General features: G+C 44.6%; 1 protein-coding gene across 2 annotated transcripts in view; it reads left to right on the top strand.

Annotated features, from left to right (window-relative positions):
* LOC139280069 (chromatin remodeling regulator CECR2-like) overlaps nt 1-14728 on the top strand; it is a 93114-nt gene that overhangs the window by 52763 nt on the left and 25623 nt on the right. Inside the window, exons 7-9 of one of the 2 annotated variants that reach the window (XM_070899555.1) lie at nt 6388-6569; nt 9005-9094; nt 9651-9801. In XM_070899555.1, coding sequence (XP_070755656.1) covers nt 6388-6569; nt 9005-9094; nt 9651-9801 — 423 coding nt within the window. The remainder of the gene's footprint in view (nt 1-6387; nt 6570-9004; nt 9095-9650; nt 9802-14728) is intronic. The other variant, XM_070899556.1, reaches the window with a different exon arrangement.

Genomic DNA, 14728 nt, shown 5'->3' on the forward strand with positions numbered 1-14728 from the left:
TGTCGGATAGATGACAGTGTTGTAGCTGTACTGGAACAGCTTGACTAGAGGCACGGCTAGTTCTGGAGCACAAGTCTTCAGCATGACTACCGGGATGTTGCCGAGACTCATGGCCTTTGCTGTATCTAGTGCCTCAGCCGTTTCTTGATATCACATGGAATTAATCAAATTGGCTGAAGACTGGCTTCCGTGATGGTGGGGACCTCAGGAGGAGGCCGATATGGATCATCTACTCGGCATTTCTGGCTGAAGGTGGTTGCAAATGCTTCAGCCTTGCCTTGGTCGCTGAGGCGTGAGTCCGGGGATCGGTAGAGGCAGCGGGAGTTCGTGGTCGCTGAGGCGTGAGTCCGGGGATCGGCAGAGGCCTGTAAAGGCCGCGAGAGGCAGCGGGAGTTCGTGGTCGCTGAGGCATGAGTCAGGGAATCGGCAGAGGCCTATAAAAGCCCAGCTTGTGCAGCTACAGGGAGAAGGCAAAAAAGAAGTAAAAAGAATTAGAAAGGTGACGTCACAGCCAAGGGGTAAGTGATTGGTAAGTAGCTTTTCTTTTCTTCTTTTCTATATCAGTGAGTAACCTTTAGCATTGTTGCCAATTTAAGTGTATCTCAGGGTTAAGTCATAGCAGGAGAGCTCGGACACATGTTACGCTCCTCCTGTACTATGTGGGAAAGAGGTGTCCCTGACGACTACGTGTGCGGGATGTGTATCCGGCTCCAGCTCCTGACGAACCGCGTTGCGGAACTGGAGCTGCGGGTGGATTCACTCTGGAGCATGCACGATGCTGAGAATGACGTGAATAGCACGTTTAGTGAGTTAGTTTTACCACAGGTAAAGGGTACACAACTAGATAGGGAATGGAAGACCAACAGGAAGTGCTGTGCAAGGAAGATGGTGCAGGGATCCCCTGCGGTCATCCCCCTGCAAAACAGATACACCGCTTTGAGTACTGTTGAGGGAGATGACTCATCGGGGGAGCAGCAGCAGCCAAGTTCATGGCACCATGGCTGGCTCTGCTGCACAGGAGAGCAGGAAAAAGAGTGGGAGAGCGATAGGGGATTCAATTGTAAGGGGAATAGATAGGCATTTCTGCGGCCGCAACCGAGACTCCCTGGTGCAAGGGTCAAGGATGTCTTGGAGCGATGCAGGACATTCTGAAAAGGGTGCATATAGGTACCAATGACATCGGTAAAAAAACAGGATGAGGTCCTACGAGGCGAATTTAGGGAGCTCGGAGCTAAATTTAAAAAGTAGGACCTCAAAAGTAGTAATCTCAGGATTGCTACCTGTGCCACGTGCTAGTCAGAGTAGGAATCGCAGGATAGCTCAGATGAATACGTGGCTTGAGCATGGTGCAGAAAGGAGGGATTCAAATTCCTGGGACATTGGAACCGGTTCTGGGGGAGGTGGGACCAGTACAAACCGTACGGTCTGCACCTGGGCAGGACCGGAACCAATATCCTAGCGGGAGTGTTTGCTAGTGCTGTTGGGGAGGAGTTAAACTAATATGGCAGGGGATGGGAACCTATGCAGGGAGACAGAGGGAAATAAAAAGGAGGCAGAAGCAAAATATAGAAAGGAGAATAGTAAAAGTGGAGGGGAGTGAAACCCAAGGCAAAAAACAAAAAAACCCACATTACAGCAAAATTCTAAAGGAGCAAAGTGTGTTTTTAAAAAAGAAAAACAAGCCTGAAGGCTCTGTGCATCAATGTGAGGAGTATTCGGAATAAGGTGGATGAATTAACTGCGCAGATAGCAGTTAATGGATACGATGTGATTGGCATCACGGAGACATGGCTCCAGGGGGACCAAGGCTGGGAACTCAACATCCAGGGGTATTCAGCATTTAGGAAGGATAGACAGAAAGGAAAAGGAGGCGGGGTGGCGTTGCTGGTTAAAGATGAAATCAATGCAATTGTAAGGAAGGACGTTAGCCTGGATGATGTGGAATCGGTATGGATGGAGCTGCGGAATTCCAAAGGGCAGAGAACACTAGTGGGTGTTGTGTATAGACCACCCAAATAGAAGTAGTGAGGTTGGGGACAGCATCAAACAAGAAATAAGGGATGTGTGCAATAAAGATACGGCAGTAATCATGGGCAACTTTAATCTACACATTGATTAGGCTAACCTAACTGGTAGCAATGCGGTGGAGGAGGATTTCCTGGAGTGTATTAGGGATGGTTTTCTAGACCAATATGTCGAGGAACCAACCAGGGAGCTGGCCATCCTAGACTGGGTGATGTGTAATGAGAAGGGACTAATTAGCAATCTTGTTGTGCGAGGCCCCTTGGGGAAAAGTGACCATAATATGGTAGAATTCCTTATTAAGATGGAGAGTGACAAAGTTAATTCGGAAACTAGAGTCCTGAACTTAAGGAAAGGTAACTTCGATGGTATGAGGCGTGAATTGGCTAGAATAGAATAGACTGGCAAACGATACTCAAAGGGTTGACGGTGGATAAGCAATGGCAAACATTTAAAGATCACATGGATGAACTTCAGCAAATGTACATCCCTGTCTGGAGTAAAAATAAAACTGGGAAGGTGGCTCAACCATGGCTAACAAAGGAAATTAAGGATAGTGTTAAAGCCAAGGAAGAGGCACATAAATTGGCTAGAAAAAGCAACAAACCTGAGGACTGGGAGAAAGTTAGAATTCAACAGAGGAGGACTAAGAGTTTAATTAAGAGGGGGAAAATAAAGTACGAGAGGAAGCTTGCAGGGGATATAAAAACTGACTACAAAAGCTTCTATAAATATGTGAAGAGAAAAAGATTAGTAAAGACAAACGTAGGTCCCTTGCAATCGGATTCAGGTGAAATTATACGGGGAACAAAGAAATGGCAGACCAATTGAACCAATACTTCGGTTCTGTCTTCAAGAAGGAAGATACAAATAACCTTCCGAAGGTACTCGGGGACAGTGGGTCTCGTGAGAAGGAGGAACTGAAGGAAATCCTTATTGGGCGGGAAATTGTGCTAGGGAAATTGATGGGATTGAAGGCTAATAAATTCTCGGGGCCTGATCGTCTGCATCCCAGAGTGCTCAAGGAAGTGGTCCGAGAAATAATGGATGCATTGGTGATCATTTCCCAACAGTCTATCGGCTCTGGATCAGTTCCCATGGACTGGAGGGTAGCTAATGTAACACCACTTTTTAAAAAAGGAGGGAGAGAGAAAATGGATAATTATAGACCGGTTAGCTTGACATCAGTAGTGGGCAAAATGTTGGAATCGATCATGAAGGACGAAATGGCAGCGCATTTGGAAAGCGGTGACAGGATCGGATCAAGTCAGCATGGATTTATGAAAGGTAAATCATGCTTGACGAATCTTCTGGAATTTTTTGAGGATGTAACTAGCAGAGTGAACAAGGGAGAACCAGTGGATGTGGTGTATTTAGAATTTCAGAAGGCTTTTGACAAGGTCCTGCACAAGAGATTGTTGTGCAAAATCAAAGCACATGGTATTGGGGGTAATATACTGACGTGGATAGGGAAGTGGTTGGCAGACAGGAAGCAGAGAGTCGGGATAAACAGGTCCTTTTCAGAATGGCAGGCAGTGACTAGTGGAGTGCCGCAGGGCTCAGTGCTGGGACCCCAGCTCTTTACAATATACGTTAACGATTTGGATGAAGGAATAAAGTGTATTATCTCCAAGTTTGCAGATTACACTAAACTGGTGGAATGAGCTGTGAGGAGGACGCTAAGAGGCTGCAGGGTGACTTGGACAGGTTAGGTGAGTGGGCAAATGCATGGCAGATGCAGTATAATGTGGATAAATGCGAGGTTATCCATTTTGGGGGCAAAAACACGAAGGCAGAATATTATCTGAATGACAGCAGACTAGGAAAAGGGGAGGTGCAACGAGACCTGGGTGTCATGGTTCATCAGTCACTGAAAGTGGGCACGCAGGTACAGCAGGCGGTAAATAAGGCAAATGGTATGTTGGCCTTCATAGCTAGGGGATTTGAATATAGAAGCAGGGATGTCTTATTGCAGTTGTACAGGGCCTTAGTGAGGCCTCACCTGGAATATTGTGTTCAGTTTTGGTCTCCTAGTCTGAGGAAGGACGTTCTTGCTATTGAGGGAGTGCAGCGAAGGTTCACCAGACTGATTCCAGGGATGGCTGGGCTGTCATATGAGGAGAGACTGGATCAACTGGAGTTTCGAAGGATGAGAGGGTATCTCATAGAAACATATAAGATTCTGATGGGTGGAGAGGTTAGATGCGGGAAGAATGTTCTTGATGTTGGGGAAGTCCAGAACCAGGGGACACAGTCTTAGGATAAGGGGTAGGCCATTTAGGACTGAGATGAGGAGAAACTTCTTCACTCAGATGTTAACCTGTGGAATTCCCTGTCGCAGAGAGTTATTGATGCCAGTTCACTGGATATATTCAAGAGGGAGTTAAATATGGCTCTTGCGGTTAAGGGGATCAAGGGGTATGGAGAGAAAGCAGGAAAGGGGTACTGAAGGAATGATCAGCCATGATATTGAATGGCGGTGCAGGCTCGAAGGGCCGAATGGCCTACTCCTGCACCTATTTTTCTATGTTTTGCACTTGCGTGCTGGGCTCCGCCATTATTGAGGATGGGGATATTCATGGAGCCTCCTCCTGCAGATAGTTATTTAATGCTCCACCAGCATTCACGGCCAGATGTGGCAGGACTGCAGAGCTTTGATCTGATCTGTTGATTGTGGTATTGCTTAGCTCTGTCTGTAGCATGCTGCTTCCACTTTTTAGCATGCATGTAGTCCTGTGTTGCAGCTTCCCCAGGTTGGCATCTAATTTTTAGTTACATCTGGTGCTGCTCCAGGCATGCTCTTCTACACCTCATTGAACCAGGGTTGGTCCCCTGGCTTGATGGTAATGGTAGGGTGAGGGATATGCCGGGCAATGAGGTTATAGATTGTGGTGGAATACATTTCCACTGCTGCTGATGGCCCACAGCGCCTTATGGATGCCCAGTTTTAGCTGCTAGACCGGTTCTGAATCTCTCCCATTTTAGCATGGTGGTACTGCCACACGATTGATTGTGTCCTCCGTGTGAAGACTGGACTTCATCTCCACAATGACTGTGGTCGCTGCTACCAATGCTGTCATAGATAGATGCATCTGTGACAAGTAAATTGGTGAAGACAAGATCAAGTAGGTTTTTCCCTTGTGTTGATTCGCTCACCACTTGCTACAGGCCCAATCTGGCAGTTATGTCCTTCAGGACTCGATCAGTAGTGGTGCCATCGAGCCGCTATTGATGATGGACATTGAAATCTCCCCACCCAGAGTACTCTGTGCTTCTTCCAAGTGGTGTTCAACATGGAGGAGTACTTATTCATGAGTTGAGGGAGGTCGGTAGGTGGTAATCAGCAGGGAGTTTCCTTGCCCATGCTTGACCTGAAACCTTGAGACTTCATGGGGTCCAGAGTCAATGTTGCGGACTCCCAAGGCCACTCCCTCCTGACTATACCACTGTGCTGCCAACGCTGGTGGGAGAGGACATACCCAAGGATGATGATGGAGAAGTCTGGGATATTGGCTGAAAGGTATGATTCTGTGAATATGACTATCAGGCTGTTGCTTGACTAGTCTGTGGGACAGATGTGCCAAAATTGGCACAAGTCCCCAAATGTTGGTGTGAAGGTCTTTGCACGGTCGACTGGGCTGGGTGTGCTGTTGTCACATCCATGCTCGGGGCTGAGGTCGATGCCGGGTGGTCCGTCCGGTTTTATTCTCATTATTGTTTTTCGTAGAGGTTGTGTACAACTGAGCGGCTTACTAGGCCATTTCAGAGGGCTGTCGGTCTAGAGTCACATATAGGCCGGACTGGGTAAGGACAGCAGATTTCCTTCCCTAAAAGACATTAGTAAACCAGGTGGGTTTTTACAACAATCCAGTAGTTTCACTGTCACCATTACTGATGTTACCTTTTTATTCCCGACATATTTAATTAACTGAATTTTAAATTCCCGAGCTGCCGTGGTGGGATTTGAACTCTCATCTGCCGGATCATTAGACCAGGCCTCTGGATGATTAATCCAGTGACGTTACCACTATGCTATTGTTCCGAAATTATCAAACATTGTTAAGGGAATAAAACATACTTCTTTTGAGTTCTGGAGGGCTACATTAAAGTCCAAGACATTTAAAAATATGGATTAATTTTTTTTTTTTACTTTTCAATTTACAGTATGTTTTGACTGATTTGTGATATTACATATGTGTCATTACTGATTTTTTGCATGTGGGGGAGCGGTGTGGGGTTCTTTAGCCATAGCATAACTGGGATGTGATTTGATTGTGGTCCTGAGATGTAATGATCACAACATTTCATAATGACCATCATTGCAGGCAATGCTAACTCCTATTTCTGTTTAATTTTTGCCACTAGTTTGTCCAGTGAAGATACACCTGGAAGAAAAGAGCACATGGGGTCTTGTGTGTCACACTTTGGAAGAGTGGCAGCATCTAGCCGATTGTTTTGGAGAGAGCCAATGTTCAAAAGAGCGGAAGCTGTACAAAATTTTGACTGAGAACTTCATCCCTGAAATCAGCAATCTGATTGCACAGAAGGTTAGTTATGAAGTTGGTTCTTGTTTCAAACGGTAAATTGTTATGGAGTTAGGAAGCTAATTTCTGCTTGGGTTATCCCAGGTGACATCAGTGCAGGGGTGGTCATGGCCCCAGGACAATCAGTGGGAAGTCAGCAAGACCCAGTAAAGAAAGAAAATAAATTGGTGTTTCTGACAGTGCATATTTTTTTTTAATTGGCACATTTATATTGACAGCGCCGTCAGCTGCGCAGATTGAATTGTCGGTGCCAGCAGCCAAAGAGCAATGTAAAGGCAGTTTTAAGTCACTTTATACATGATGACAAATCACATAGAAATCTACAGTGCAGAAGGAGGCCACTCCGGCCCTTCGTGTCTGCGCCAGCCGACAAAGAGCCTCACGGCCCTTGGTCAGCAGCCCTAAAGGTTACATATAAACCTATGAACAATGATGGAAAGGCAAAGAGCACCCAGCCCAACCAGTCCGCCTCTCACAACTGTGACAACCCTTATACTCAAACATTCTACACTCCACCCCAACCAAAGACATCTGATCTCCTGGGAGAGGCAAAAACCAGATTAAAAACCCAGGCCAATTTGGGGAGAGAAAATCTGGGAAAATTCCTCTCTGACCCATCCAGGCGATCGAAACTCGTCCAGGAGATCACAATGGCCGTATTCTATTCCCTGCAGTACTTACCATTATATCTGCTCCGTCCAACAAAAGGTCATCCAGTCTAATCCCAATTACCAGCTCCAGGTTCGTAACCCTGCAGGTTACTGCACTTTAAATGTCCATCCAACCATCTCTTAAAAGTGGTGAGGGTTTCTTCATCCACCACTCTTCCAGGCAGCGCATTCCAGATCCTCACAACCCTCTGCATAAAGAAGCCCCCCCTCCCCCTTAAATCCCTTCCATTAGCCACCTTGAAACTATGCCCCCTCGTAATAGACCCCTCCACCAATGGAAATAGACCCTTACTATCCACTATGACCAGGCCCCTCAATATTTTGTACACCTCAATGAGGTCTCCTCTCAACAACCTCTGTTCCAATGAGAACAAACCCAGCCTATCCAATCTCACAACTAAGATTCTCCATTCCAAGCAGCATCCTAGTAAATCTCCTCTGCACCCTCTCTAGTGTAATCACGTTCTTCCTATAATACGGCGACCAGAACTGCACGCAGCACTCCAGCTGTGGCCTAACCAAAGTATTATACAATTTAAGCATAACCTCCCTGCTCTTGTATTCTATGCCTCGGCCAATAAAGGCTAGCATTCCGTCTGCCGCCTTAACCACCTTATCCACCTGGCCTGCTACTTTCAGGGATCTGTGAACAAGCACTCCAAGATCCCTTTGTTTATCTACACTATTAAGTGGCCTACCGCTTAATATGTATAACCTTTCCTTATTAGCCTCCCAAAGTGCATCACCTCACACTTCTCTGAATTAAATTCCATTTGCTACTGCTCTGCCCACCTGATCAATAGATTGATATCCTCCTGCAGCCCATGACTTTATTCTTCATTATCAACCACACAGTCAATTTTAGTGTCGTCTGCAAACTTCTTAATCATACTCCCGATATTCAAAATCTAAATCGTTGATATATACCACAAAAAGCAAGGGTCCCAGTACTGAGCCCTGCGGAACCAGGAAGAAACCAGACAATCTGTTCGGTTTATTGTATCTGTGTTACTTGAATAACTGCTCAGCTTATCTTTCTCTCGCCACAAAAGCAAGTTCTTTTAATCAGCTTGCAAGATCAGGGTTTGGATTCAGTTTCTTTATTGAAAGAATTAATTTCCGTTTCGACTTTTAAAAAGTTAACAAAAGAAAGGCATTTATCTTTCTCCATTGGTCGATCACCCATGGCACTGCACACGAGGGAGTCGAGACTGAAGTATAATCTTTGGAATTAGAAGGTGGGAATAAGTTGCAGCGGTCTGGAGCTCCCGCACATGCGCAAAAATTTGAATGGGCTGCGCACCCAAAGGAAATTACAGGGAACATTTCACAGATGTAATTCAGTCTCTATTTTAAAGTCATTTTTAAGTTTTTAAGTTATGCTTTGATTTTCTATTATTTGCTGCTGAACAGCAAAAATTGTCAAGCCGAGAGTTAGTGCAGTTGGTTGGAGCCGAGAAGCTGGTGCAGTACAGGCAAGCTGGGAAATGTAACACTGAGGTGGTACAGTGCCACCAGTGGTGGTAGGGTGTAATTACAATATGACAGTCTTCATTCCAAAGTAGACATAGGAATTTATATTGGGAAAAAGTCAACAGGAAATGCAAGCAGACGTAAGATTTTTAATCCAAGTGTGTATGTAAAAATAATCAGTGATCCCACTCTCTCTCCCACACCCTGTCTGTTGAGAGATTAACAGTTATTTTTGTGGCACTATGAAATCTTGCAATTATTATAGTTGCACGCTTACATTTTTTCTGTCCTCAGGAGAGGCAGTTACAGAAGAAATTTGCAGAAATTGTTCCTCGCAGAGCCTCTGATCGTCTCCTTGTGAAACGTACTCAGCAGGAAGAACTGGTGAGTGATCTTTATTGTTTCCACCGTCTCTTTTGAAATCTACAGCCAAGAAAGTGAACAAGTCACCTACACCCATGCCTGTGCCAAGTCCATTATCCTCAGTAAGTGGATATGTGTAAGGGTGTCCTGGAATGATCAGCTCCCTAATTTTCCTCCCCTGCCCGCACTTCCTATGCTTGTGCTTTGGGTCCCTTCCCAAAGTGGCTTGGTTATGATCAGGACCTTCCTGCGTCCTGTCTGCTCGCTGCATAACCCTTTGGAGATTCGTGGCCAAGTCCCAAGTTGGGAAATAATATTCGACTGATATAAATGTCAGGCAAATACTGATGCTAGTATCAAGATTACCATGTCCAGATATTCCAAATGTTGCAGATTGTAAGCACTATGACATAGAAGTACCCTACCTCCCCTCAGAAAAGCCGCCAATTAATTAAGGTTGTGTGAGCTGCATGTAAAAGTGTTGCTTCTGACCTTGTACCGTAGCCCAACTAATGAGGTTTTTCTAAATCTGTCCTGTATCGTGTGTTTTTGACTCAAGACTTCTCCGATTTTCCAGTTTTCTTTTCTTTTGAAGGAGAGGCAGACTGTGTTTGGCAGACTGGGGGGAAACCGAATGAAAGATGGGTACTACTTTGCAGGAGAGCGGCTATATACACCACAGGAAATTAAACACATTGAGGAAGAAGGAAGAATTCTTGCACGAGAAGGTATGCATTTACACCTTGTGGTCATTTGCTTCTATTAAGTTTGGTGGAAAATTATATTTGAAATGCATCTCTAAGCCAGAGCAGGTCCATTTTCTCCTTCCAAAATTGGAGACTTTAAAAGGTAACAAGAATCGCTGAGCTCCAGCATACAATGAGCATGCAGCATATTGGCAAATATGCCGTTTTTTAAAAATACACAACAAAATCACATTTCTATACCAAGTACAGACCGTTTACAGTCTGTTCAGATGGTACTTCTGTTCAGCACCTTGTAACCATTCCCGTAAGTGAGCTCTCGCTCCTTGCAAACCTGCCTTTTATCTGCCTAATATCTAGGTAATTTGTAGTTAACCCAGATGGTCTGACAAAAAACTCTTGTTGTATTCCAGCTATTAATTATGTTACATACCCTGACTTGATTTTTCTGAACTTCGGAAGGTAATAAATAAACCCTTCCTGAAACAATAGCTTAGACTATAAACTGCCAAATAGATCTATTGAACAATAAATGAGTAACTTAGCAGTAGCAATGACGCACTAAATTTACAGGCTTGACTTACTCCTACATCAAGAAGATGGAAAATAATGAATAATCATGTCTGCTGTGCTAAATTACAGTGTAAACCAGCCCCTGAATATTATCCTTACGTGGCAGGTCATTGCTGGCCGACAGAGTCTCTGGCTTATCTGCTGCTCTCTGGTTCCACTCAATTGGAGCAAGAGAGGTGGAGAGATGTTGCTCAAAATTTGCTTGGGTACAGGAATTTTAAACATGTGCCGTCTAAATGTAAAAAGCTATCAAAAATGTATTCACATATATGCTTGTATTATACTTGATTGGTTGGATGGCTTGGTTGTTCCTGGTCTTTGGTACAAACTATATCAGCTCTGGGATATTATGTCTCAAAACATGCTGAGGCATCTGAGAGTAAGAATTTGGTTTAAACCCCGTACTTGCCGCTAAGTTTGAATTCAGTTTATAAAAAACTGGTATCAATAAAAGTGACCATGAAACTGTCGGATTGTCGTAAAATTCCAACTTGTTCACGAATATTCTTCTGGGAAGGAAACCTCCTATACTTACCTGGTCTGGCCTATGTGTGACTCCAGTCCCACAACAACATGGTTGTGTCTTAACTACCCTCTCAAGTGGCCCAACAAGCCACTCAGTTGTATAAAACTGCTACTACACCTTCACCACACAGACTGCACGGTTCAAGAAGAATGCTCACCACCACCTTCTCAGGGCAGTGAGGGATGGGTAATAAATGCGCCCTTGCCAGCAGTGCCCATATCCTGAGAGAATTTTTTTTTAAATAGATAAGTGTTTCACTTTTGTTACACTTCGTATTGATGTTTTTTTAGTATATAGTTAAAATTGTGGAGTCAGGTGTGCACTTTAAAACTGTTAACTTTGTAATTGGCTCAAATACTTGCAATCGTTCGTTATCCATGTCAATTGGCTCAAATAAAACATTGTCCAAAGGCAAAACAATTGAGAGCCATGTCCTAACTTCATTCACTAGAAGGGTAGGAAACGTTCCAATCTGCAATTAGCAACCACCACAAAAGACATCCATAGAACCATAGAAATTTGCGGCACAGAAGGAAGCCATTCGGCCCATCGTGTCCATGTCGGCTGACAGAGCTACCCAGCCTAATCCCACTTTCCAGCTCTTGGTCCGTAGCCTTGTAGGTTATGGCACTTCAAGTGCATATCCAAGTATCTTTTAAATGTGGTGAGGGTTTCTGTCTCTACCACCCTTTCAGGCAGACAGTGAGTTCCAGACCTCCACCAGCCTCTGGGTGAAGAAATTTCCCCTTGTATCTCCTCTAAACCTCCCCCCAAATACTTTAAATCTATGCCCCCTGGTTGTTGACCCACTCTGCCAAGGGAAACGGGTCTTTCCTATCCACTCTATCTCGGCCCTTCATAATTTTGTACACATCAATTAGGTCTCCCCTCAGCCTCTGTTCCAAAGAAAACAACCCAAGCCTATCCAATCTTTCCTCGTAGCTAAAATTCTCCAGTCCAGGTAACATCCTCGTAAATCTCTTCTGTACCCCCTCTAGTGCAATCACATCGTTCCTGTAATGTGGTGACTAGAACTGCACACAGTACTCTAGCTGTGGCCTAACTAGTGTTTTATACAGTTTAAGCATAACCTCCCTGCTCTTGTATTCTATGCCTCGGCTAATAAAGGCAAGTATCCCGTAGGCCGCCTTAACCACCTTATCTACCTGGCCTGCTAGCTTCAGGGATCCGTGAACATGCACTTCAAGGTCCCTCTGTTCCTCTATACTTCTCAGTGTCCTACATTTATTGTGTATTCCCTCACCTTGTTAGCCATCCCCCCCTCTTCATTATCAACCACACGGCCAATTTTTGTATCATCTGTAAACTTCTTAATCCCTACATTCAAGTCTAAATCATTGATCTGTACCACAAAGAGCAAGGTATCTAGTACTCAGCCCTGCGGAACCCCACTGGAAACAGCCTTCCAGTCACAAAAACACCCATCGACCATTGCCTTTTGCTTCCTGCCTCTATGCCAATTTTGGATCCAACTTGCCACTTTGTCTTGGATCTCATGGGCTTTTACTGTCATGACCAGTCTGCCATGTGCGACCTTATCAAAAGCCTTGCTAAAATCCCTATATACACTACATCAAATGCACTACCCTTGTCGACCCTCCTGCTTACCTCCTCTCAAAATTCACTCAAGTTAGTCAGGCACGACCTTCCCTTAACGAATCCATGCTGAATGTCCTTGATTAATCAGTGTCTTTCTAAATGAAGATTTATCCTGTCCCGCAGGAAAATGAGTAGCAAAAATTCTACCACCGAGGTTCGGCTGACTGGCCTGTAATTTCTTGGTCAATCCTTTCTCCCTTTTTAAACAACAGTACAATATTTGCAGTCCTCCGGCACCACACCTGTACTCAGGAGATTGGAAAATGAAATTAAATCCAATTAAATAATTTTTAAAAAATTAATTTAGTTGTCGTACCACAAAACAAAACAATCTAGTTGCTCAAATCATTTCTTAATACTTTTTTTTAGCCCACATTTACCTTCATTTGCACGGGAAGAGGGTATTGGGGGTGATTGAGAAGTGGAGCAAGCTGTCATGGAGGGAACGTTTCCTTCGGAATGCAGGGATGGGAGGGGAAGATTTATTTGGTGGTGGTATTACGCTGGAGGTGGCAGAGGATGATCCGTTAAATGTGGTGACTAGTGGGGTTACCGGTGAGGACCAAGGGAACTCTATTGTGGTTCTGGGAGGGGATGGAAGTTATAAGAGCAGAAGTGTAGGAACTGGGACAGAGCCAGTTGAGGGGCCCTGTCAAGCACGGAAAAAAAAGGCACTGGTTTGGAAGGTGGCATCATCAAAACAGATGCGACGGCGAAACAGCAAGAAAGGAATAGTCCTTATAGGAAGAGGGCTGGAAGAAGAGTAGTCGTAAGCACATAAGAAGCAGGAGTGTGGGCCATTTGGTCCCACGAGCCTGCTCTGCCATTTAATACGATCATGGCTGATCCGATCAATGCCTCTGGTCCACTTCCCTGCTCGCTCCCCATAACCCCTTATTCTGGGGATGAGGGGATTGACTTATGAGGAAAGGTTGAGTTGGTTGGGCCTCTACTCATTGGAATTCAGAAGAATGAGAGGTGATCTCATCGAAACATAAGATTATGAGGGGGCTTGACAAGGTGAATGCAGAGAGGATGTTTCCACTGATGGGGTAGACTAGAACTAGAGAGCATGATCTAAGAATAAGGGGTCGGTCATTTAAAACAGATGAGGAGAAATTTCTTCTGAGGGTTGTAAATCTGTGGAATTCGCTGCCTCAGAGAGCTGTGGAAGCTGGGACATTGAATAAATTTAAGACAGAAATAGACAGTTTCTTAAACGATAAAGGATTATGGGGAGCGGGCGGGGAAGTGGAGCTGAGTCCATGATCAGGTTAGCCATGATCTTATTGAATGGCGGAGCAGGCTCGAGGGGCCGTATGGCCTATTCCTGCTCCTATTTCTTATGTTCTTATCAGTTAAGAAACCCTATCTCTGTCTTAAATCCATTCAATGGCCCAGCTTCCACAGCACTCTGAGGCAGCGAATTCCACAGATTTAAAACCTTCTGAGAGAAGAAATTCCTCCTCATCTCAGTTTTAAATGGGTGGCCCCTTATTCTAAGATTATGTCCCCTATCAGTGGAAACATCCTCTCTGCATCCATCTTGTCAAGCCCCCTCATAATCTTATACGTTTCAATAAGATCACCCCTCATTCTTCTGAATTCCAATGAGTAGAGGCCTAACCTACTCAACCTTTCCTCATAAGTCGACCCCACATTTCCAGAATCAGCCTAGTGAACCTTCTCTGAACTGCCTCCAAAGCAAGTATATCCTTTCTTAAATATGGAAACCAAAACTGTACACAGTATTCCAAGTGTGGCCACATCAATACCCTGTATAACTAACAGGACTTCCTTGCATTTATACTCCATCCCCTTCGCAATAAAGGCCAGGATTCCATTGGCCTTCCTGATCACTTGCTGTACCTGCACACTAACCTTTTGTGTTTCATGCACAAGTACCTCCAGGTCCCGCTGTACTGCAGCACTTTGCAATTTTTCTCCATTTAAATAATAACTTGCTCTTTGATTTTTTTTTCAGCCAAAATGTATAACCTCACACTTTCCAACATTATACTCCATCTGCCAAATTTTTGCCCACTCATTTAGCCTGTCTGTCCTTTTACAGATTTTTTGTGTCCTGCTCACACATTGCTTTTCCTCCCATCTTTGTATCATCAGCAAACTTGGATACATTACACTCGGCCCCTCCTTCCAAGTCATTAATATAGATTGTAAATAGTTGGGGTCCCAGCACTGATCCCTGCGGCACCCCAGTAGTTACTGATT

This window comes from Pristiophorus japonicus, chromosome 14 (assembly GCF_044704955.1).
Source record: "Pristiophorus japonicus isolate sPriJap1 chromosome 14, sPriJap1.hap1, whole genome shotgun sequence".
NCBI lineage: Eukaryota > Metazoa > Chordata > Chondrichthyes > Pristiophoridae > Pristiophorus > Pristiophorus japonicus.